Source organism: Rhinatrema bivittatum, chromosome 19, assembly GCF_901001135.1.
Source record: "Rhinatrema bivittatum chromosome 19, aRhiBiv1.1, whole genome shotgun sequence".
NCBI classification, from domain to species: Eukaryota; Metazoa; Chordata; class Amphibia; order Gymnophiona; family Rhinatrematidae; genus Rhinatrema; species Rhinatrema bivittatum.
In genome coordinates, this window is record NC_042633.1 from 25693319 (window position 1) to 25717115 (window position 23797).

General features: G+C 45.6%; 1 protein-coding gene across 1 annotated transcript in view; it reads right to left on the reverse strand.

Annotated features, from left to right (window-relative positions):
• Positions 1–206: 206 nt before the first annotated feature.
• Positions 207–23797, reverse strand: part of PRRG2 (proline rich and Gla domain 2) — a 29198-nt gene continuing 5607 nt past the window's right edge. The window contains exons 3-7 of the mRNA XM_029584692.1: positions 20251–20414; positions 17967–18015; positions 11326–11455; positions 10724–10879; positions 207–618 (exon numbers count right to left, since the gene is read on the reverse strand). Of these exons, the coding sequence (XP_029440552.1) occupies positions 597–618; positions 10724–10879; positions 11326–11455; positions 17967–18015; positions 20251–20414 (521 nt within the window). The 3' untranslated portion in view covers positions 207–596. The remainder of the gene's footprint in view (positions 619–10723; positions 10880–11325; positions 11456–17966; positions 18016–20250; positions 20415–23797) is intronic.

The window sequence follows — 23797 nt, forward strand, 5'->3', positions numbered from 1 at the left end:
GATCCGATATGGTTATTTACTATGAAGGTCGGTATATAAAACTGTTAAATAAATAAATAAATAAGACACAGAGTACTAGCGTACGATCAAGCAAGAGCCATTCATAGCTAGCACTACTGCAAAGCAACCACTGGGGCAAGTGGCGTGACATTTAACACTTCTAGGTCAGGATAGGGAAAGCACAGAAGACTCGCTTTTAAACAACCTTAAGAAATTATTTTATTTAAAACGTTTAATAAAGAATTCCCTCTTCTTCGATGGACATACACTAACCAAACTCTTGCACAAAGTGAGACCGTCTCTTCCCCTCCCCATCTTAGGTACAAATGAACTTCTGCACCCTAGCACGGTGGGACCTGCATTTCCACCTCAGCCGTGGTGTGCAGCTGGCCGCGAGGTTCCAGCCAGCACAGGTGCCACTTTGTGGAAGAGAAACATTTCATTTTGCCCAGATATGTTTGATTTGTCCTCTCTACAGGGTGGCTGTGTAGATAACGCACAGTAGAATTGCTTGAGATTTGGTTCTTCAAAGACGCACACACATCCTGTTTCTTAGGCTCTAGCTCTGAAGGTGGCACGTGGTGATCCTCCATGCCTCAGCTGGGCTGAGCAGAATCCCTGCAGATTTGAGGAAAATAGAAAACATAGGGGGTCCATTAAGAATGAGCCCTGTAGCCCCAAAACAAAAGAGATCAGTGGAGAAAGAAATAGACTGGGCCAACATTTTAAACCCTGGTACTGAAAGCCAAATACTATAGTTTACCTTTTTATCACCTGTATGTGTATATAAATGTGTGAACAAGTATCGGATGTCCAGGAATTGATTCCCATATAAAATTGCTAGACAAGGCCCCATGAGGATGATGGGTCTTAAAATAAAAAAAAAAAAAAAAAAAAAGGTGTCCATTTCCAAAAGCATGGGCTACACCTTAATGAGGGTGGAACTAGGCTGCTGGTACTAACCTTTAAAAAGGAGATAGAACAGCTTTTAAACTAGATGATGGGGGAAAGCTGATAGGCGCTTAGAAGTGCATGGTTCGGAATGATGTGCTTTTGAAGGATACTAACACAATAGGGAAGTTAAGGCTTCTCGATAGAGAGGTTGCAATAAATGCAAAAGTGGCCCAGGTGATGTTAAGTAATAAGCAGAGTTGAAAGATTCCAAATTACAAAAAACATAGTTTGAAATGTCTGTATACAAATGCTAGAAGTCTAAAAAAGTAAGATGGGAGAGTTAGAATGTATGGCACTGAAAGAAGAGGTAGATATAATTGGCATCTCAGAAACTTTGTGGAAGGAGGATAACCAATGGGACAAATTATATCGCAATGATAGGATGGATCAAACTGGTGGAGGAGTGGCACTGTATATTAAACAGGGCATTGAGTAAAACAGAATATAAGTTCTCCAAGAAAGAAAATATACTGTGGAATCCTTATGGATAGAAATGCCAAGTGAAAAGGGGGATAACATAGCATTGGGGGTCCACCTGGTCAGAAAGAACAGACAAATAATGAAATCCTAACAAACTGAGGAAGCTAAGTGATAATGGGTGACTAATTACCCCAGCATTGACTGAGTAAATATCACATCAAGATATACTAAGGAGGTGGAGTTCCTAGATGAAATAAATGACTGCTTCATGGAGTAGCTGATACAAGAACCAAAACAGGGGGGGGGGGGGAGAGCTATTTGAGACCTAATCCTTAGTGGAACACAAGATTTGGGGCGAGAGGCAACTGTATTGGGGCCACTTGGCAAGAGTGGTCATAACATGAAGGACACTAAAGAAATCTACTGCGATAGCGTTTAACTTTCAAAAGGGAGACTGATAAAATGAGGAAAATGGTTAAGAAAAAGTTGAAAGGCGCAGCTGCAGAGGTTTAATAGTTCACAGCAGGCAGGGACCTGGTTTAAAAATACCATCTTGGAAGCCCAGACCAGATGTATTCCACACATTACAAAAGGTGGAAAGAAGTCTAAATGACTACTGGCATGGTTAAAAAGTGAGATGAGAGAGAATATTATAGCTAAAAGAACATCTTTCAAAAATGGAAAAGGGATCAAATGAAGAAAAGAGAAAACAGCATAAGTACTGAAAAGTTAGATGCAAAGAGAAATTTTGAAAAGAAGCTTGCCATGGAAGCAAAAACTCAAAACATTTTCGGGTACATTAGAGGTAAAAAGCCTGTGATAGAGTCAATTAGCTATTAGATGATCAAGGGGTAAAAGGGGCACTTAGGGAAGAAAAGGCCATAGCGGAGAGATTAAATTAATTCTTCGCTTCAGTCTTTACTAAGGGGGATACCCATACCAGAAATGATATTTAAAGGGGTAGATTCAGAGGAACTGAAACAAATGTCGGTGAACCTGGAAGATGTAATAAGGAAAACTGACAAACTAAAGATTAGCAAATCAACTGGACCAGATGGTATACATCCCAGTGTGTTGAAAAAAAATGAAAACTGAAATTGTAGGTACACTATTAGTAATTTGTAAACTATCTTTAGCATCCTCTATGCTACCTGAAGATTAGAAGATTGACAACATAACACCAATTTGTTTTTTTTAAAGGGTTTCAGGAGTGATCCAGGAAACTAGAGACCAGTGAGTCTGGTGTCCGTGCAGGACAAAATGGTAGAAACTATCATAAAGAACATAATTACTGAACAATATAGATATTCATCATTTAATGGGACAAAGCTAACATGTTCTTAGCTATTGCCTCCCCAATCTGCTACATTTTTTTTTAAGTTGCAAATAAACACGTGGATAAAGGTGAATCAGCTGATATAGTGTATCTCGATTTCCAGAAAGCATTTGACAAAATCCCTCATGAGCAGGGGCGTTGCTAAATATTTAAAAGATCCGGGGCACGAGCCCATAGATCCTTCCCACCAATACCACCCCCCCCCCCCCCATGCCCTATGCCGACAACTAGCTAACGCGCCCTTTCGTGGGACAGGCTGGAGCTTCTCGTATACCAACCGCCTCCCCTACAGGTTGAGGCCTTGGGTTCTGGAAGCCAGCAGGGCTTAGGTAGGTCCCTAGGGTGGTCTGGTAAACAAGTCCGAGGGCAGGCAGCAGACTGAAGAAGCTGGAGACAGACCAAGAGCGGGGCAGGCAGCAGAGAGGGTGGTCAGGTCCAAACAAGAGGTTAGAATCCAGAAATCAGGCCAAGACAAGGCAAGAATCAGGAACTCGAAGCAACACACACTGCTATGGCAGGAGACCCACTGCCGAGGCATTAAAGCAGTGTTCTGGGGAGCCTTATATACTGAGAGCCTGCAATATCATCAAAGGGCGCCACGGAGACTTTTCCTGCCACGGCCCCTTTAAGTACTCACACGCCTATGGGGCCTCGGGGGGGTGGGGAGTAAATGAGCCGCATCAGAAGCTGGGGGCCTCCATGTTCGTGGTGGGTTTGGGGGTAAGTGCAGTGGCTCGTGGGACCGAGCCGAGAATCAGAAAAAGGGAGCTATCACACGCAGCGCTGTCTGTCCCACGCCTCCTCACCCATTTCTGCTTTGAAACAGGGAACACTTAAATAGGAGGAGGAGCGGGGCCAGAGAGCGCTGAGAGACTTCTGAGGAAATTAAAAAGTCATGGGATAGGAGCCAATGGTTAAAGATAGAAAACAGAGAGTAAGGCTAAATGGTCAATTTTCTCAATGGAGAAAGGTGAATAGGGGAGTGCCCCACGGATCTATTGTGGGACCACTGCTTTAACATATTTATAAAGGACCTGGACATGGGAGCAACGAGTAAGATGATCAGATTTGCAGATGACACAAAATTATTCAGAGTTGTTAAATCGCAAGAGGATTGTGAGAAATTGCAAGAGGAGCTTGCAAAACTGGGAGACTGGGCATGCAAATGGTGAATGGAATTTAATGTGGACAAGTGCAAAGTGAGGCCCCGACTCTCTTGTCCTGTATGTTTATCTTATTAGATTGTAAGCTGTACTGAGCAAGGACTGTCTTTTTTGAGTGTTTGTACATTGCTGTGTATGTTGTATAGCGCTATAGAAATGTTAAATACTAGTAGCCTGAAGAGCAATCCAAATTATAGCTACATGATGCAAAATTCCACATTGGGAGTTACCACCCAGGAAAGGATCTAGCGGTCATCGTGAATATGTTCAAATCCTTTGCTCAGTGTGCGGCAGCAGCAGCCAAGAAAGCAAATAGAATGCTCGGGATTATTAGGAAAGGAATGGAGAATATCATAATGCCTCTGTATCACTCCATGATGCCACCTCATCTTGAGTATTGTGTGCAGGTCTGGTCACCACATCTCATGGAAGATATAGCAGAATTAGAAAAGGTACAGAGAAGGGCGACGAAAATGATAAAGGGGATGGAACGATTCCCAATATGAGGAAAGGCTAAAGAGGTTAGGACTCTTCAGCTTGGAGAAGAGACGGCTGAGGGGGGATAGGATAGAGACCTATAAAATAATGAGTGGAGCTGTGCAAAACTCATACGTATGTGCTTCTTCTTTTTCTTTGTAATATTCTTGTTTTGTTGAGTTAATGTACAGCATTCTTAATAAATAAATATGGAAAAAAAATAAAATAAGTGGAATGGAACAGTTAAGCACAAATCAGTTGTTTACGCTTACAAAAAATAGGGGACATGCAATTAAGTTACTAAGTAGTACAATTAAAACAAAAGGAGAAAATATTTTTTTTATACAATGCCTAATTAAGCTCTGGAATTAATCATCTGTTAGTGTAGTCCTGGAGGAAAAGTCCATAAACCATTAAGGTGTATATGGGAAAATCCACTCCTTGTCCCTGGGATAAGCAAAATGGAATACTAGCGAAACAGGAGAGTTAGGGCAACCCAACAGAGAGGTTTCAATAAAAGCAAAAATAGTCCATGTGCCTATAAGAATCACCTGAGCTAAAAGATTCCAGTTATTCCTGTCAACTGAAAAGCAGGCTTCATACAAACAAAAAGCAAACTTTGAAATGTTTGTATGCTAATGCCAGAAGTCTAAGAAGTAAGATGGGAGAGTTAGACTATATAGCAGTGAATGATGACATAGACTTAATTGGCATCTCAGAGACCTCAGACCTGGTGGAAGGAGGATAACCAATGGGGCAGTGCTATATCAGGGTACAGATTATTTTGCAATGATAGGGAGGATTAACTTGATGGTGGTATGGCACTTTATGTCCGAGAGGGCATAAAGTCCAACAGGATAAAGATTATGCAAGAGACTAAATGCACTGTAGAATCTATATGGGTAGAAATCCCATGTGTGTTGGGTAAGAGTATAGTGATAGGAGTATACTACCGTCTACCTGGTCAAGATGGTGAGACAGATGATGAAATGCTAAGAGAAATCAGGGAAGCAAACCAATATGGCAGTGCAGTAATAGTGGAAGATTTCAAATACCCCAATATTGACTGGGTAAATGTAACATCAGGGCATGCTAGAGACATAAAGTTCCTGAATGGAATAAACGATTGCTTCATGGAGCAATTGGTTCAGGAACTAATGAGAAAGAGAGCTATTGTAGATCTAATTCTTAATGGAATGCAGGATTTGGTGAGAGGTAACAGTAGTGGGGCTAATTGGCAATAGTGATCATAACGATCAAATTTGAACTAATAACTGGAAGGGAGAAAATATGTAAATCTGCAGCTAATGCTAAATTTTCAAAAGGGAAACTGATAAAATGAGGAAAATAGAAAAAACTGAAAAGGTGCAGCTGTACAACAGGCATGGACATTGTGTAAAAATGCCATCTTAGAAGCACACTCCAGATGTATTCTGTGCATTAAGAAAGGTGGAAGGAAGGCAAAACGATTACCAGCATGGTTAAAAGGTGAGATGAAAGTCTATTTTAGCCAAAAAACATCCTTCAAAAATTGGAAGAAAGATCAATCAAAATAGGAAAAAGCATAAGCAGATAAGTTAAGTGTAAAACATTGATAAGACAGACTAAGAGAGAATTTGAAATGAAGTTGGTTGTAGAGGCAAACAAACACACTTAAAAACGTTTTTAAATATATCCGAAGCAGGAAACCTGCAAGGGAATCTGTTGGACCGTTAGATGACTGAGGGGGTTAAGAACATGCCATACTGGGTCAGACCAAGGGTCCATCAAGCCCAGCATCCTGTTTCCAACTGAGGCCAATCCAGGCTATAAGAACCTGGCAAGTACCCAAAAACTAAGTCTATTCCATGCTACTGTTGCTAGTAATAGCAGTGGCTATTTTCTAAGTCAACTTGATTAATAGCAGGTAATGGACTTCTCCTCCAAGATCTTATCCAAACCTTTTTTAAACCCAGCTACACTAACTGCAATAACCACATCCCCTGGCAACAAATTCCAGAGTTTAATTGTGCGTTGACTGAAAAAGAACTTTCTCCGATTAGTTTTAAATGTGCCCCATGCTAACTTCATGGAGTGCCCCCTAGTCCTTCTATTATCCTGAAGAGTAAATAACTGATTACCCATTCTAGACTTCTCCTGATTTTAAACACCTCTATCATATCATATCTTAGGGAAGAAAAGGCCATTACAGAAAGACTAAATGAATTCTTTGCTTCTGTGTTTACTAATGAGGATGTTGAAGAGATAACCAGTTCCGGAAATGGTTTTCAAGGGTGATGAGTCAGGTGAACTGAACCAAATCACTGTGAACCTGGAAGATGTAGTAGGCCAAATTGACAAACTAAAGAGTGACAAATCACCTGGACCGGATGGTATACATCCTAGGGTACTGAAGGAACTCAAAAATGAAATTTCAGATCTATTAGTTAAAATTTGTAAACTATCATTAAAATCATCCATTGCATTGAAGACTGGAGGGTGGCCAATGTAACCCCAATATTTAAAAAGGGCTCCAGGGGTGATCCGGGCAACTATAGACCTGTGAGCCTGACTTTAGTGCCGGGAAAAACAGTGGAAACTATTCTAAAGATCAAAATCACAGAGCACATAGAAAGACATGGTTTAACGGGACAGAGCCAGCATGGATTTACCCAAGGGAAGTCTTGCCTCACAAATCTGCTTTATTTTTTTTTGAAGGGGTTAATAAACATGTGGATAAAGGTGAAACAGTAGATGTGGTGTATTTGGATTTTCAGAAGGTGTTTGACAAAGTCCCTCACAAGAGGATTCTAAGAAAATTAAAAAGTCACAGGATAGGAGTTGGTGTCCTTTTGTGGATTACAAACTGGTTAAAAGACAGGAAACAGAGAGAAGGATTAAATGGTCAATTTTCTCAGTGGAAAAAGGTAAACATTGGTGTGCCTCAGGGATCTGTACTTGGACTAATGCTTTTCAATATATTTATAAATGATCTGGAAAGGAATACGATGAGTGAGGTAAACAAATTTGTAGAGGATACAAAATTATTCAGAGTAGTTAAATCACAAGTGGATTGTGATAAATTGCAGGAGGACTTTGCGAGACTGGAAGATTGGGCATCCAAATGGCAGATAATTTTATGTGGACAAGTGCAATGTGATGCATATAGGGAAAAATAACCCGTGCTATAGTTAAACGACTTTAGGTTCCATATTAGGAGCTACCACTCAGGAAAAAGATCTAGACATCATAGTGGATAATACTTTAAAATCGTCGGCTCAGTGTGCTGCAGCTGTCAAAAAAACAATGTTAGGAATTACTAGGAAGGGAATGGCAAATAAAATGAAAACTGTCTTAATGCCTCTGTATCGCTCCATAGGGAGACCACACCTTGAGAACTGTGTACAATTCTGGTCACCGCATCTCAAAAAAGATATAGTTGCACTGGAGAAGGTACAGAGAAGGGCAACCAAAATGATAAAGGGGATGGAACAGCTCCCCTATGAGGAAAGACTAAAGAGGTTAGGACTGTTCAGCTTGGAGAAGAAACGGCTGAGGGGGGGATATGATAGAGGTGTTTAAAATCATGAGAGGTCTAGAACGGGTAGATGTGAATCGGTTATTTACTCTTTCGGATAATAGAAAGACTAGGGAGCACTCTATGAAGTTAGCGTGTGGTACATTTAAAACTAATCTGAGAAAGTTCTTTTTCACTCAACGCACAATAAAGCTCTGGAATTTGTTGCCAGAGGATGTGGTTAGTGCATTTAGTGTAGCTGTGTTTAAAAAAGGATTGGATAAGTTCTTGGAGGAGAAGTCCATTACCTGCTATTAAGTTCACTTAGAGAATAGCCACTGCCATTAGCAATGGTAACATGGAATAGACTTAGTTTTTGGGTACTTGCCAGGTTCTTATGGCCTGGATTGGCCACTGTGGGAAACAGGATGCTGGGCTTGATGGACCCTTGGTCTGACCCAGTATGGCATGTTCTCTTGTTCTTAAACAGAATTCAGCCCCCCGCTGTGTCAGGAGGAACAGAAGCCCAAACCTATAAATGATAAGATCATACGAAGACTTACTGAAGATCAGGTTCCATCTGGTGAGGAACTCAGGTTCTTTCCAGATCTGTAGGCCAGGAGGAGTTCGTCTTTACAATATTCCAGTAATTTAGCCGTGCGTTTAAGTGTGTGCTGTCAATTATCCACTTTTTTTTAATCTGAGAAACAACATAGAGATGGCTCTGAAGCCCCTAATCCTGGTGCTGCCTCTTCTCCTATTGCTGAAAAGATGCTTTAGTTTAAGAGTCTACCAGAGCTTAGTCGTCTTTTTGTTATGTAGACTTATTATTTCCTTTGATCTACTGTTTTCTCTCCCTCCAACTTGGGGGTCTGATAAACATAAGTTGTATTTTTCTTTCTGTACTAGTTTTTCTTTGTATTAGTAATTGCTCAAGTATGCTGTTTCCTAACAAGCGGGGTACTGGGATTATTATGTAAAATTGATATAGATAAAAATAAAAGTGTGTGCTATGAGCCAGTACCATGCAAATAATATCAGGATTTCTTTGAGCGCACTAGGTTTTGCCATGCGCGCGGGGTTCGGGACCTGCGTGCACGTGCACACGTATGCAGCTGAGGAGGGAACAGTACTCGGGATCCGGCGCAGTACCTGTGACCTAGATTGGCCTCTGCTGGATACAGGAGCCTGGGCTTGATGGACCCAGTCTTTTCTGCCCAGACATGCCATAGCGCAGCATTAGAGAGCTTTTTTTCTTTGGACAAGCTGCTACTGAAAAGAAGAGCTTAGCAAACAGCAGCTCTGCCACGCCTTCACCTCTTCCTCATGGGGTGCTTTCTCCCTTACCTCATCTGTGGAGCATCTCCCATCCTAAAATCGGTTGGAAGACAGAGGCTGCGTCTTGAACTCCTGTTAGACTGCTTTGCTTTAACGGTTCTGCGTACTGAAGACAGACCTATCATTAACTCTCTTATCAATGCCTCCCTCTCTGAAGCTGCGAGTCTTCAAAAGCTAAAAATAGCAGTTGGTGCATTGGCTGCTAAAAAAAAAACAAAACAAAACCAAAACCCTGACTTGGATTCTGTTCATTTATGGAATTTCAGGCCTATTTCCTCACTCCCGGTATTGGCTACACTGAAAAATATTCTTTACAAATCAACTACAGGAATATTTGGATACCAAAAATGTCCTCCATAGTTCGCAGTGCCGAAACCCTACTAGGGATCTGAGTTTGATACCATCCGCTTCGGCTTTGATTCTGCTTCTCAAAAACTCCTGGTCCTGCTCGATTTAGCCTCAGCTCTTGACCCGCTCAATCACAATATCTTACGGGACCAACTTACAGAGTTGGGCATCACATCCGCCAGTTTTTTTCCTGGTTTTCTACCTTTTATTATGTAGCGCTTGGTAATTCCTCCTCCAAGATGCATTCCCTAACCACTGCTGTTCCTCAGGGATCTCCTCTCTCTCCTATTCTTCTCAGTATCTACCTTACTCCTCTCTGTTCAGTTCTTTCTAGTTTGGGTGTCCCTTTCAAGAAATAGGCAGATGATATTCAGTCTGTCTTTCCTATTACCTCTTCATTTGTTCTCACTCAGCAAACAGATTGGCTTCACAATAACAAGCTTTCCCTCAGTTTAAGGAGAAGTGAAATTGTGTTTCTTTCCTAGGAGACTGGGTCTGATATCCCCGCAAACTTTCAGTTTGAAGGATTTTCCATCCCCATTCTTTTAAGTGCTCTCGTAACCTAGGGTCATAGTCCACACATTAAACTTGGTAGTTCACTCTGCCTACTTTAAGCTCCGGACTCTACATTCTCTGCAGCCTAGTCACTCATGATTTTCATCCCGTGATCCAGTTTTTCATCTTATGTCGCTCGAGCAGTTTTTAGGTCTGCCCGACTCCCACCTTTGGGCTTTGCAGTTAATTTAGAATTCTGCAGCGAGATTGATTTCTGGTTCCTCCCCACACAATCACATTTCCCCGGTCCTTGAACGCTTACACTGGCTCCCAGTTGTCTGGCAAGTGAAATTGTAAGTTTTAACCATGGTCTTTAAAGCCCTACATGGACTTTAATCCATTCAATCTCTTCTTCGGGCCACCCCTCAACCAATTTGATCTTCCCTTTTCTCATTGATATAATTTATAGCCTGATATATACTCCTTCTATCACATCTCGGAAATGCCTACCTCTATATATTCTAACTCACTAATCTTACTATTCAGAGTTCTTAGCTGATGGGTATTTGTAAGGTCAATAAGCCAGGATGCAGTCAGTGCCCTTATGCAGTTGCTGCAGGTACATTTTGTAGAAAAAGCAGTGACATTATGAGATTTGTTTCCAAAATGCACTTTGATTATTTTTCTGACAATTACCTCTGGTAGGGCGGAGGAGGTGCATCGTAGGTACCCGAGGCCTCGAGTGCCTGTTCATAGGATGGAAGTCCTGGTGCCCCTGGCAGTTGTCCTGGGAGCTGGGTCAAGGGCACATCTTCCGGAGGCAGCATATTGCTGGTTAGACTCACGGGCACTCTAGCAGTCCAACAGACAAGGAGGAACAATGAACCAGATTTCTAGACATTTTCACGCTCTATTCTTCTTGGACTTATACAGCCAGCATGCTCAGTGGGACAGCTAGCAGAAACGTGGCGGGAGCACACGGAGAAGTGAGGGCATGCATGCTTTCAGGATAACTGAGGAATTTGGGTCTGTTTTGCCAGGAAGGTCATGAAGCATCTGTGGCCAGGCCATGAAGCAAATGCACACAGGAAACAACATGCACCAAGACAAGGAACTAGGCATTTCGGAGAACGCTGCGCACAAATTTGGGCACTGTGTTACACCCACAGCCCAGAAAAGAAATGAGAGGGTACATTGGCCACCATGCTGGGGGCATGGCCACACTGTGGGGAGAACCAACCATCACTGTACTGAATGGATTAGACAAAGTAAGCAAATGCTCAGTGTTCAGCTCTTACCTTCCCCGGCTCCGCTCTCTGCCTTTGTACTTCACACAGTACAGTACAACAATAACTCCCATGATCAGTAGGATGACAGCAGCAGTGAGCCCAGCCACCAGGCCAGCCACGTCTACCGTAGGCGTGATTTCTGCAATTAGAGAAACAATAACCGGGACAGGGTCAGCGTTGAGTGCAATGCCCTTCGTCAGCCTCCCAATAATGTGTTGCTTCTCAGACTTCATTGATACTTTGGGGGGGAGGGGAGAGAATTTCACTTATCTTCCTTTCCCATCTTTGTATGTTTATTGAAGTCTTTTCTATACCGACATTGGTTTGCACATCACATCGGTTTACAACGAAACAATTAGAAAACATAGTGATAACATAAGATAAGAAATTTATTTGGATGCCTCACAAATTATTTTGAGGATGGGCAGATCTTCCTCCACACCTATCTATTAAATACATTCATAGATAAAACATAAAAAACAAATAAATACCAAGGAAAAGCAATTTAAAGGAATTTTTTTATTATAAATATTATATTGGAAGTCGCCTTGAAATGCCTTTGAAAGTGCATTGCATACATTTTAATAGACAAACTAAAATACATAACATCAAAAATAGACAGGCCGATACAATAAGAATCGCGGGAGAGCGGGCGCTCCGTGTTGAGCGCCCGCTCTCTCGACGCGCGCCCAGCCACCTCTCCTGGGTGCACAATTCTTTATTTAAATGAGAGGTTGTGCTAATAAGGAGGTGCTAGGGGCAATAGTGCGTCCCTAGCGTCTCCTTATTAGTGTAGAGGTGGCTGTCAGCGGGTCCCGACAACCGACGCTTAATTTTACCGGCATCTGTTTCCGAACCTGATGACGGCCACGGGTTAGGAAAACGGACACCGGTAAAATTGAGCGTTCATTTTTCTGGTGGGCAGAGTTTTTTATTTTTAATTTTTGGTTCGTTCGACTTAATATCGCTAGGATATTAAGTCGGAGGGTGTACAGAAAAGCAGTATTTTCTGCTTTTCTGTACACTTTTCTGGGTTGCTCAGAATTTAACGCCTGTCCTCATCAATATGCATTTTCATGTGATGAGCGCTATTAGTTTTTCGGGGGGGGGGGGGGGGGGGGGGGGGGGGTTGGCTGCGCTAAACCCCTTATAGTATAATGGAAGTCATGAGCCCATCTAAGTACCTTTTCTCACAGGTCGGTTGGGGGTCTACCATTTTTCTTGGAGAGACAGGTATGGCACCCATGACCACAATTCTCACTAAGTCGATGATGTGGCGAGGGGATTCCAAGGAGCCTTTGGTCTCGAAGGACCTAGAAAGGGCATCGGCCGGTTGATTCTTCTCCACCGTATGGTACTGGAGCTTGAAACTGAAGCGACTGAAAAAACAAACAATGATCATCTGACTTTAGGGTTCAAGCACTGGGCCTGCGGTAGATATTCTAAGTTTTTGTGGATTGTATAGATCATGATCGGATGTCTAGCCCCTTCCAATAGCTGGTGTCATTCTTCCAGTGCTAGTTTCACAGCCAGGAGCTCTCTGTCCCCAATTGCATAATTCTTTTCCGCTGGGGTGAATTATTTGTAAAAGAAAAAGTACTGCATCAGAGTCCCTTGATCATTGTGTTGGGCAAGGAAAGCTCCTATTCCAAGGACTGAGGCATCTACCTCAATGATGAAGGGCTTCAATGGGTCAAGATGGAAGAGAAGAGTCTCAGAAAAATTCCTTTTTGGGGTGATTGAAGCTCTGAATGGCTTCATCTCTCCAGTGTTTGGTGTCAGCATCTTTCTTGGTAAGGGTGATAAGGGGGGACTGCAAATGAGGAGTACCCATGCACAAAACGGACAGTTGTACTTTGCAAAGCCAAGGAAGAGTTGCAAGTGCTTAAGTCCTACGAGCTGCAGCCAGTCCTGAATGGCCTTTACCTTCTCTGGCTCCATACATATTTTGTGCCAGGAGACAATGTAACCCAGGAACGGCACCTCCTCTTCCTCGAATGTACATCTTTCAAGTTTTGCATATAAGTGGTGTTCATGGAGTTTTTGTATCACCTGTTTTATATGCTCTCTGTGCTATGCCAAGGAGTGTGAGAAGATTAGCATGTCATCAAGGTACACCATTACATGGAAATACACGAGGTCCTGTAAGTTCTCATTTACCATATGTTGGAAGACAGTGGGGACATTACATATGCCAAATGGCATGATAAAATACTCATAGTGGCCATCCCAGGTGTTGAAGGCTGTCTTCCACTCATCGCCCTCCCATACGCGTATAACGTTGTAGGCCCCTCTGAGATCTAGCTTCATGAAGATTTGCGCATCTTGCAGGCATTTGAATGGCTCTGTGATGAGAGGTAGTGGGTATAGATTATTTTGTGTGATTGCGTTGAGGCCTCGGTAGTCGATACATGGCCTTAATGAGCCATCCTTCTTCCCCATGAAGAACCTTGTTCTGGCAAGTGAGGAGGACGGGCAGATGAAAACTTGTTCCAAGTTTTCTCGAATGTAAGTAACCATGGCTTCAGTCTCCTAGATCAAAAGTGGATAAACCTGACCCCTGGGAGATATCTTGCCCAGGAACAGATCAATAGGGCAGTTGTATGGCCTGTGTGGTGGAAGTGTTTCTGCCTGTTTGCTGAACACATCAGTGAATGCTGTATACTGGGGTGGAGACCTGGCAGATCTCAGGTAGACGTCCGGGTAACCATGACTGGCAGATGGACCTGGGAGAGACAACATTAATAGTAAGAGGGCCCCCAGCGGGCTATTTGTAGTGTTTCCCAATGTATAGACGAATTATGAAGCATGAGCCAATATAATCCTATGATGATAAGGTTGATAGCCCTGGGTAACACGTAAAAGAAAATACTTTCCTGGTGTAGGAAGCTGGTCTGGAGTGCAAGGTGACCACTATCAAGTGACCGGGCAGAGGCTCGCCGTACACAGATGATATGGTGAGTGCCTTGGCTAAAGTGGTTGTAGGGTGGTTATATTGGCGAACCAGAGACTCCTTGTTGAAACTGCCACCAGCTTCTGAATCTAAGAACGCCTCTGTTTGTTTACACCAAAGTATCCCCGGCCATGAGACAAATGGGCAGCAGTAGCTGAGGAGACGTGGAACATTGAGCTAGGGCTACCTCTCCAACCAACCCTAGGCTTGGAAGTTTCCTGGTTTTTGGGGTGGGTTTTTTTTTGGGGGGGGGGGGGGGCAGTGGCTGGCGAAATGCCCCTGGCCTGCACAGTAGAAGCAGAGATTGAGCCACCTATGACTGTTTCTCTTCTTCAGTGACACGGGATCGGCCCAATTGCTTGGGCTCCACCAAGGAGCTGGGGGCCACAGCATCAGCAGAAAGAACAAGGGGTTACTGGAACTTAGGAACCAATCGAAAGGGTTGGTGGAATACACCTGTCTCTCGGGCTCGTTCCTGAAAGCGAAAGTCCACCTGTGTGGCCAAGGTGATAAGATCTTCCAACAGAGTGGTGTGTCCCAGCCAGCCAACTCATCTTTTAAGTGTTCTGCCAAACCCTGCCCAAAGATGGCCATCTGGCTGTCTTCTCCCCAGCGGAGTTCAGAGGCCAAGATGCAAAACTGTATGACATAACTGTTCACGGTGCAATTGCCTTGCTGAATCTGGAGCAAGTCCACGGCCCCAGACAAGGCCCAACCTGGCTTGTCAAAGATGAGGCGAATATTGTGGAGGAAATTGTCCAGGTTACCAATAAAAGGGGTTGTCTTGCTCCCAGAGAGGGGATACCCAGGTTAGGGCAGGACCCCCTGACAGAGACAGCATATAGGGCACTTTCATGCAGTCCAACGGGAAGATGGCCGCCTGAAGTTCAGAATGCATCCTGCACTGGTTAATGAACTCCCAGTATCCCTTGGGGTCACCTTCGTATTTGGGTGGGGTGGAAGATGCCCTTAGGCCATGGCATGGTTGACGCGGCCTAGTAGGCAAAGCTGCTAGGCCCAAGCAGATAGCTGGTGGACATGCCCTTACGGGGGACTAGATCAGAAGCTTTTGTACCAGCCCCGTTTCCCGCAGGTTGAGCCCTTGGGTTCCAGGGGCCAGCAGGGCTTAGGCGAGAGTCACTTAAGGAGTAGTTGAGGAGAGTCTAAGTACGGGCAGTGGTCAGGGCTGGAAGCGAGATGATAGGATCCGGGTGCAGGCCAAGGTCGAGTCAGGCAGCGAGCAAAGAAGAGTCGGGGTCCTTAGCAGAAGCCAATACCAAGCGGCAAGCAAGAACCTGGTCCGGGTCCATGACCAGAGGTCAGTACCAGGCAGCAGGCAAAACTGACAGGACAGGGACAAACACAGAGGACCAAGACGAGGCAGAACGGACAAAACAAGGAGGCAAACCGGAGACAAGGCCAAGCAGGACAATAAGGCACAACGGATAGCAACATGCACTGCAGATTAGGCAGGAGGACCTGTTGCTGAGGCGAGGGCTTGACACTGTGCTGCTGTTTAAATAGCCTGGCAGGGCTGACATCATCAAAGGGCATGCCGTGCTGGAGTTCCCGCCACGGGGCCTTTATCTAGGGCGAGGAGTACATGCGCACCCATGTTTGTGCAGCAGCATCAGCGAGTGGTGTGGATGGCATCCTGGAGGCCTGGTGTCGGCGTCTGCAGCATCACAGGCCTCCCCGTGACTGGCCAAAATGTTACGGAAACGTGTTAGGTGTTTGCTTTTTCACTTAAATAAATGCATGCATTTTATACTAAAGACCCTTCTGAGGCTTTTATAACGGCTTTTTCTTTATCGTTGCTTATTTTTTTCCCCCAACAACATCGGGCCTGTCCAGGTTTTATCTATCACTGTCCACTTCAGTCGGTTCACTGAGTTTTCTAGCTTATAGGACCATTCAAGGGAAGATTATAGACAGCGCTAATAGTCATGCCTCCAGACAGCAAGTTGGAGCTGGAAGACGCAGTAATAAGAACCAAACACTGACCTCATCCCCGCATGTTCCTCTTCCTGCGCTCGCACAAGCCAATGCAATAAAGTGCGCATAAAAACGGGCAGCCACCTCTCCTGGGCGCCCGATGCAATACGCGAACGAGCTGACGCGCTAAAACAGACGCGCTAGGGAGAAACTGTGCGTCCCTAGCGCGTCCATGGCCTGGGGCGCGCAGGAGACGTGGCTGTGCCCGGGTCAGGAAGACGGGCGCTCAATCTACAAGGGTCCGTTTTTTCACCACGGCAGCTATTTTACCGGCGCCGCACGCACGCACAATACACACGGCCCGGAGCCCGTATATTGTGGGTGTATATTGCACGCCACAAAATATTTTTTTACGTCAAGACTTTGGGGTTTTTTTTATATTATTGCATGGCGCTGCTTTCTGCGGTTCTTGCTATTTAGTATCGCAACCAGACTAAGTAGGAGGAACCCCAGAAAAGCATGGGAGAAGACTTTACGCCTGCTGCAGGGCAGGCGTAAAGTTGGATGGGATAAAAAGTGCACCTTAGGCGCACAGGGATTTGTTTGCCTTGCAGGGTAATAGCTAATAGCTTCATCTGAATGGCATTTACACGTGCTGAGCGCTATTAGCTACGCCTTTGTTTGGATGCGCGTTTTGGACGCGCTGATCCCCTTATCGCATCAGGGGTTATGGATGCGTGTCCAAAACGCGCGTCCAACCGCACGCTGAGCGCACTTTAATACATTGACCCCCATAGTAACATAGTAAAAGGTGGCAGATAAAGGTCAAAATGGTCCATCCAGTCTGCTCAGTAAATTGCTGCTCCATGCAGGTTACCCCTAGTCAGAAATGTTAACGTTAAGTGAAACCCAGGTTACCCCATTTCTTTGTTTCCAGCCTTTAGGGATCCTCTGGGTTTATCCCTTTCTCTTTTGAATTCCGTTACCGTTCTGGCATTCACCACTCCTTCCTGGAGGGTATCCCGTGCATTCAGCGCCCTCTGCGCGAAGAAATATTTCCCGATGCTGGCCCTGAATCATCCCCCTTGGAGTTTCATCTCATGACCCCCAGTTCTACAACTTCTTTTCCATTAGCAAAGCTTTGATTCCTGTGCCTCCGTTAGTACCTTTCAGGTATTTAAAGGTCTGCCTCAGATCTCCCCTGCACCTGCTCTCCTCCAGGATGTGCATTTGTAGGTCCTCCAGTCTCTTCTCATAGGTCTTCTAATGCAGACCTCACAACATTTGCTTGCCTTTCCCTGGACCACTTCCATCCTGTCTCTATCCTTTTTGAGATGAGGTCTCCAGACCCGAACGCAGTACTCCAGGTGAGGCCTCACCAAGGAGCATTACCACCTGCTTTCCTGGCGGTTATGCCTCGCCCCTCTGTAGCCCAGAACCCCTCTGGCCTTAGGTGCCAACTTCTCACATTGCTTTGCTACCTTCAGATCGTCAGCCACCATCATCCCAAAGCCTCTGTCTCAGTCTGTGCACATCAGCCTTTCACACCCCCCCCCCCCCCCATCACACATAACTCCACTGGATCACCGCACCCGCAGATGCGCCACTCTGCCCTTCTTGGCACTGAATTCCAGCTGCCAAACCTTCGACCACTCTACTCCTTCAGGTGTTGAAGCAGATCTTAGTGTCATCCGTGAAAAGCAGGGATCTTGCAGCCCATCACCCACAGCCCAGCAGGGCTCCTTCTCCTCTCATAGCTCACCTGAATCTCCACCTTTTCCGTTATGAGGATACGAGGCCCAGAATGTTCTCTGTAGGGGAGAAAGACAAAGCGATGAGAGCCACGTGGAAACACACATACTGGGAATTCTCAAGCCTCAATAGCTTGTGCTGCCAGCACATTCTCATTCATAACCTTCTCCTGGTTTCTACTTCAGATGACATTCCTCCCCTCGCCTTAAAGCCAGTTTCTCTGCTGGGCAGGGGCTTGGAGAGAGGGGGCTGTGCACTAGGAGGAAATTGGAATGGACGGGAAATGCGACTCCACGGGCCAGGTTTAGGGCAAGTTCAAATGCTGATGGGTTTGCTTATTTGAAAAAGCACAGCTTCTGGAAGGAAAACAAGAACCCGCTACCCATAAAGTCCAGAGAACACTTTCAAAGCCCTTTACCGAGGGAACGCGGTCTCCTCCGCCCGGATAAAAGTGGGCAGGAGGTTCCGGGCCCCAAGAGGCACACTTAGGTCAGGGACGCAGAACAGCTCCTAGACATGCCAGTTTCTCATCGTTGGGTCGCGCGTGGAACAGGATGAAAAGTGCTCGCGAACACTGCACAAATCGCCCCCCACCCCAAGCCCAGTGCCTACAAATGTGCTGTGGGACGTTTAGGCCTGGGGGAAAAAGGGCTTCCAGCACTTGTGTGCAAGTTTGTGCTTGCACGTTTTTTCTCTGACACTTTTCCTTCCAGAAGTATTGGGACATCCAATCTGCCGAGTCCAGATTCTTCTACTTTGAGTATAGGAACATATACATTCCCATATGCAACCCATCACAAGCTTAAACCCTTACCTCCATCCCCTGCCAAACCTGCACCCTTCTGCTCTGTTACCTGATCTCTCACCACTTTCACCATTGCCACCCTCAATAGTCATCCCAAGCATGCCCAAAATTTGCTAAGCATCCTCTCTGCTTATCCCAGGCTTTACCCTCACACCTAAGCATCCTCTGTGCTTATCCCAGGCTTTACCCTCACACCTAAGCATCCTCTGTGCTTATCCCAGGCTTTACCCTCACACCTAAGCATCCTCTGTGCTTATCCCAGGCTTTACCCCTCACACCTAAGCATCCTGTGTGCTTATCCCAGGCTTTACCCCTCACACCTAAGCATCCTGTGTGCTTATCCCAGGCTTTACCCCTCACACCTAAGCATCCTCTGTGCTTATCCCAGGCTTTACCCTCACACTTAAGCATCCTCTGTGCTTATCCCAGGCTTTATCCCTCACACCTAAGCATCCTCTGTGCTTATCCCAGGCTTTATCCCTCACACCTAAGCATCCTCTGTGCTTATCCCAGGCTTTATCCCTCACACCTAAGCGTCCTCTGTGCTTATCCCAGGCTTTACCCCTCACACCTAAGCGTCCTCTGTGCTTATCCCAGGCTTTACCCCTCACACCTAAGCATCCTGTGTGCTTATCCCAGGCTTTACCCCTCACACCTAAGCATCCTGTGTGCTTATCCCAGGCTTTACCCTCACACTTAAGCATCCTCTGTGCTTATCCCAGGCTTTACCCTCACACCTAAGCATCCTCTGTGCTTATCCCAGGCTTTACCCCTCACACCTAAGCATCCTCTGTGCTTATCCCAAGCTTTACCCCTCACACCTAAGCATCCTCTGTGCTTATCCCAGGCTTTACCCCATCACACCTAAGCATCCTCTGTGCTTCTCCCAGGCTTTACCCTCACACCTAAGCATCCTCTGTGCTTCTCCCAGGCTTTACCCCCTCACACCTAAGCATCCTCTGTGCTTATCCCGGGCTTTACCCCTCACACCTAAGCATCCTCTGTGCTTATCCCGGGCTTTACCCCTCACACCTAAGCATCCTCTGTGCTTATCCCAGGCTTTACCCCTCACACCTAAGAAACATATAACTGTGACAGCAGAAGACGCCCTATGTGCCATCTAGTCTTCCCATCCACACCAACTAAAGTAATCAGGGTACTTTAGCCAGATAATTTAGCTCTGACTCAGAATGCCCCAGAATGCCTTTTTTTATCTGGATAAATTGTAGCCAGATAATTTGTTATCTAGCTAAAATTCATCTATGTAAATGCCTTGGATATTCAAAAGTCATCATTTAGCTGGCCAACTCACACATGATCTGGTTAAATGCTTTTGAATATGGATGTCTTTGCGTGTAAGTTTCTATGCACAAGTTACGTCCCCGTTTGGGAATGCCTGCTAGAAACCTCCTGTGCCGGGGCGCTCTGACCCGCTGTCCCAGTCTGTCTCCTTGCCTAGCAGTCTGCTGCTCCCGTGGCTCGCACTCACCGTGGCCTGGTCATCCTCGAAACACTCGCGGGCCTCCTCGTAGTTGCACACCTCTTCCTGGCACTCTCGTTCCAGGTTGTCTGGAACAAAGAGCTCGAAGTCCCAGTGGTTGTAGAGCAGCTTGCGGCCCAGGAATCTGTGCGCCGCCCACTCGTTTAGGAAAACTGAGGGAAAAGGGAGCAAGGGGCAAGGAATTATCCAGACGTCACTTTCTCATGTGCTGTTGAGGAATGCATTTTATTTTTCTGACCTTGGTGTGGGGGGTGGGGGAGCTCGCGCATCCATGGGGGCTTGGCACCCGCAGACCTGCAGGCTCATTTTCAAGGGGAAATGTCGCCCGGAGTTTGCCTTTGAAAACCTAAGGCTGCTGGGGGAGAGTCCCTGCAGCAAAGTATTTATTTATTTATTTATTTTATTTATTTAAAAATGTTTATATACCGCTTTTACAATTTGAGGATTAATCAAAACGGTTAACAATAAATATACATAAAAAACAGAATTAAAAATTAATTAAAAACAAAATAAAATACATAAAGTTCAACCAAACAGTAACAGACCAAATATAGTGCCTTCATAATCTTTTGAATTCTGTAAAATGAATTAAATGAGAGGGGAACAGTAATAAAAATGTAAGAGTGCTGTTATGAACGTTGAAATTTATGTTTGAGAATTGATCAGTGTGTTGTAAGCTTTCTGAAATAAGTAAGTTTTTAATGTTTTCTTAAATTGTTGTGTGGAAGACATAAGACGGAGAGAATCGGGTAATGAATTCCACAGAATGGGGCTTTCCTCGTCCAACCCCTCTCCCAAGGCTTCCCTATGCCTGCGACCAAGTGACCTTGCCCTCTTTTGCAGCTTAATTACTTTGGCAAAATTATGTGCAACTTGTTCTGGTATTACGTTAATAAATTGCAGGGCGGAGCACAGCAGCCCACGTTCGCCAGGTCCCCGCCACCTACTGCTTCCAGTGTCTTTGCGCGGGCCGTCTTCGTATCGTTAATACTGAATTCACAGCCCTGTTTTAGGCTTATCCTCACCACAGCCCCCCCCCTCGCTGCAGAGGAAGACGAAAGGGACACGACCCTCCCTGCGTCCCCTTGGACCCCAGCAGGTGCAGCGTGGGCAGCCCAAGCATTCGGGTACTACGCGGAAGGCGAAGCGGAGACAAAATGGCGCACACAGCGTGGAAAATCGCCCTGAAACTCCGCACCCCCTCCAGGAATGCCTCTCTGCAATGCACGGGCCAATTTACCAGGCCACTTACTGTCCCTAATTGTCCTCTTAGGGTTTAGTTTTGTGGAAAAAAAAAAAAAAAAAAGCTCAGTGCTTCACCTAGGTGCCTAAGCTTAGGAAGATCTTCAGCTAAATATTGACATGCAAGTTAGGTATCTACTGCTGATCATCTGTGCTAGGTGCCAACTAGCCCCCTTCTCTCATAGCTACTCATCCTTTAGGTCCTCAGCTCTGGTCTGCCTTGAAAGGGGCTCAATTTCCCCAAGGTTAGATGCCAAATTCCCAAGGTTAGAAAGCTCAACTCTTTGGAAGGTGGCCTTTTATTTACCATGTTCTTATATGCCACCGATTCCTAATGTAGTTGAAGGCAGTTTGCATTTAAAAGCATCCATAATCAAATCCAAATACGGAAACGTAAATGGTAATAAGGCCGACCCTTGGTGAATGAAGCACCAGAGTGCATGTTAGAGGAACAATCTACATCAGGGGGGCCGTGCTGCAAGTGAACGTGGTGACACGGCGGGCCGGGGAGAGGAGCTGGACAGGGGAGTGGTCACTGCCACCCTCGGCCCTCAGCCTGCGAGGACTTTCCTGCTGCTGCGAGAGATCACAGCTGTTGCCCATTGGGGGGGGGGGGGGGGGGGGAGTGGGAAGGGCGAAGAGAGGGAAAAAGTGGGAAAAAAAGTTTAAATGCAAATCAAAACATGATAAAATAAGAGGAGCCAACTCGGACAAATACAAAACTAGAGAGAAAATGATTGAAAACAGTAAAAAAAAAGCAAACAAAAAAAAGGGAGACAGGGTTGGATGAAGTTTTTCTCAGCTCCATAAAAAACATTTAGCTGGGAGCTTAGTATTTCAAACACTTTTCCAGACTTTACCATTTTGGTGTGACTTGTCTGCCTGTGGTGGGGGTGCATATCTGTCTGGGTATGTTTCCGTCCGAGTCTGGCTGTGCGGTGTCTGGGTATGTTTCCGTCCGAGTCTGGCTGTTTGTCAGTCTGGGTATGTTTCCGTCCGTGTCTGGCTGTGGAGTGTCTGGGTATGTTTCCGTCCGAGTCTGGCTGTGGGGTGTCTGGGTATGTTTCCGTCCGAGTCTGGCTGTGGGGTGTCTGGGTATGTTTCCGTCCGAGTCTGGCTGTGGGGTGTCTGGGTATGTTTCCGTCCGAGTCTGGCTGTTTGTCAGTCTGGGTATGTTTCCGTCCGAGTCTGGCTGTTTGTCAGTCTGGGTATGTTTCCGTCCGTGTCTGGCTGTGGGGTGTCTGGGTATGTTTCCGTCCGTGTCTGGCTGTGGGGTGTCTGGGTATGTTTCCGTCCGTGTCTGGCTGTGGGGTGTCTGGGTATGTTTCCGTCCGTGTCTGGCTGTTTGTCAGTCTGGGTGTGGGGTGTCTGGGTATGTTTCTGTCTGTGTCTGGCTGTTTGTCAGTCTGGCTGTGGGGTGTCTGGGTATGTTTCTGTCTGTGTCTGGCTGTTTGTCAGTCTGGCTGTGGGGTGTCTGGGTATGTTTCTGTCTGTGTGGTGTCTGGGTATGTTTCTGTCTGTGTGGTGTCTGGGTATGTTTCTGTCTGTGTCTGGCTGTGGGGTGTCTGGGTATGTTTCTGTCTGTGTCTGGCTGTTTGTCAGTCTGGGTATGTTTCTGGCTGTGTCTGAGTGTGGGGTGTCTAGGCATGTTTCTGTCTGTGTGTCTTCCTGTCTCTCTCTGTGTGTCTGGCTGTTTGTCAGTCTGGGTGTGGGGTGTCTAGGCATGTTTCTGTCTGTGTGTCTTCCTGTCTCTATCTGTGTCTACCTGTGGTGGGGGTGTGTATCTGTCTGGGGGTGGGGGTCTCTGTGTCTGGCTGTTTGTCTGGGTGTCTATTTTGCTTTCCATCATTCTGGGTAAGTTTCTCTCTCTGTGTCTGGGTATGGGTAGTCTGCCTTTCTGTGCCCGTGTGTGTGTGTCTGAGCTTACTGAAGATAAACAAAATGGGGACTGGTTGGCAGTGTGGCTACTTGGTGAATGCCCTTCACATATGTAAATGCATAGTAATCCATCGGCCCCAACCAATAGCATGAATGCAATAGCTTTTGAGCTGCGGCTTAAAAGATTTGCTCACCCTATATAGAATAGGAATCAAATATGTACAGGCAAGATACATCCGAAAGGCCTGTAGAATCAGGCCAGTGGCAGCCAGTCCAATTGTCATCACTCATCTAGAAGGATATCAGCGCCATATCACACAGCAGTGGTTATCTGGGATACCCCATGGTCTACAGCTTTCCAGGGCACCTGGAATTTAAGTCAGCAGTTTCATATTTGTATGTCAGATATAGATAT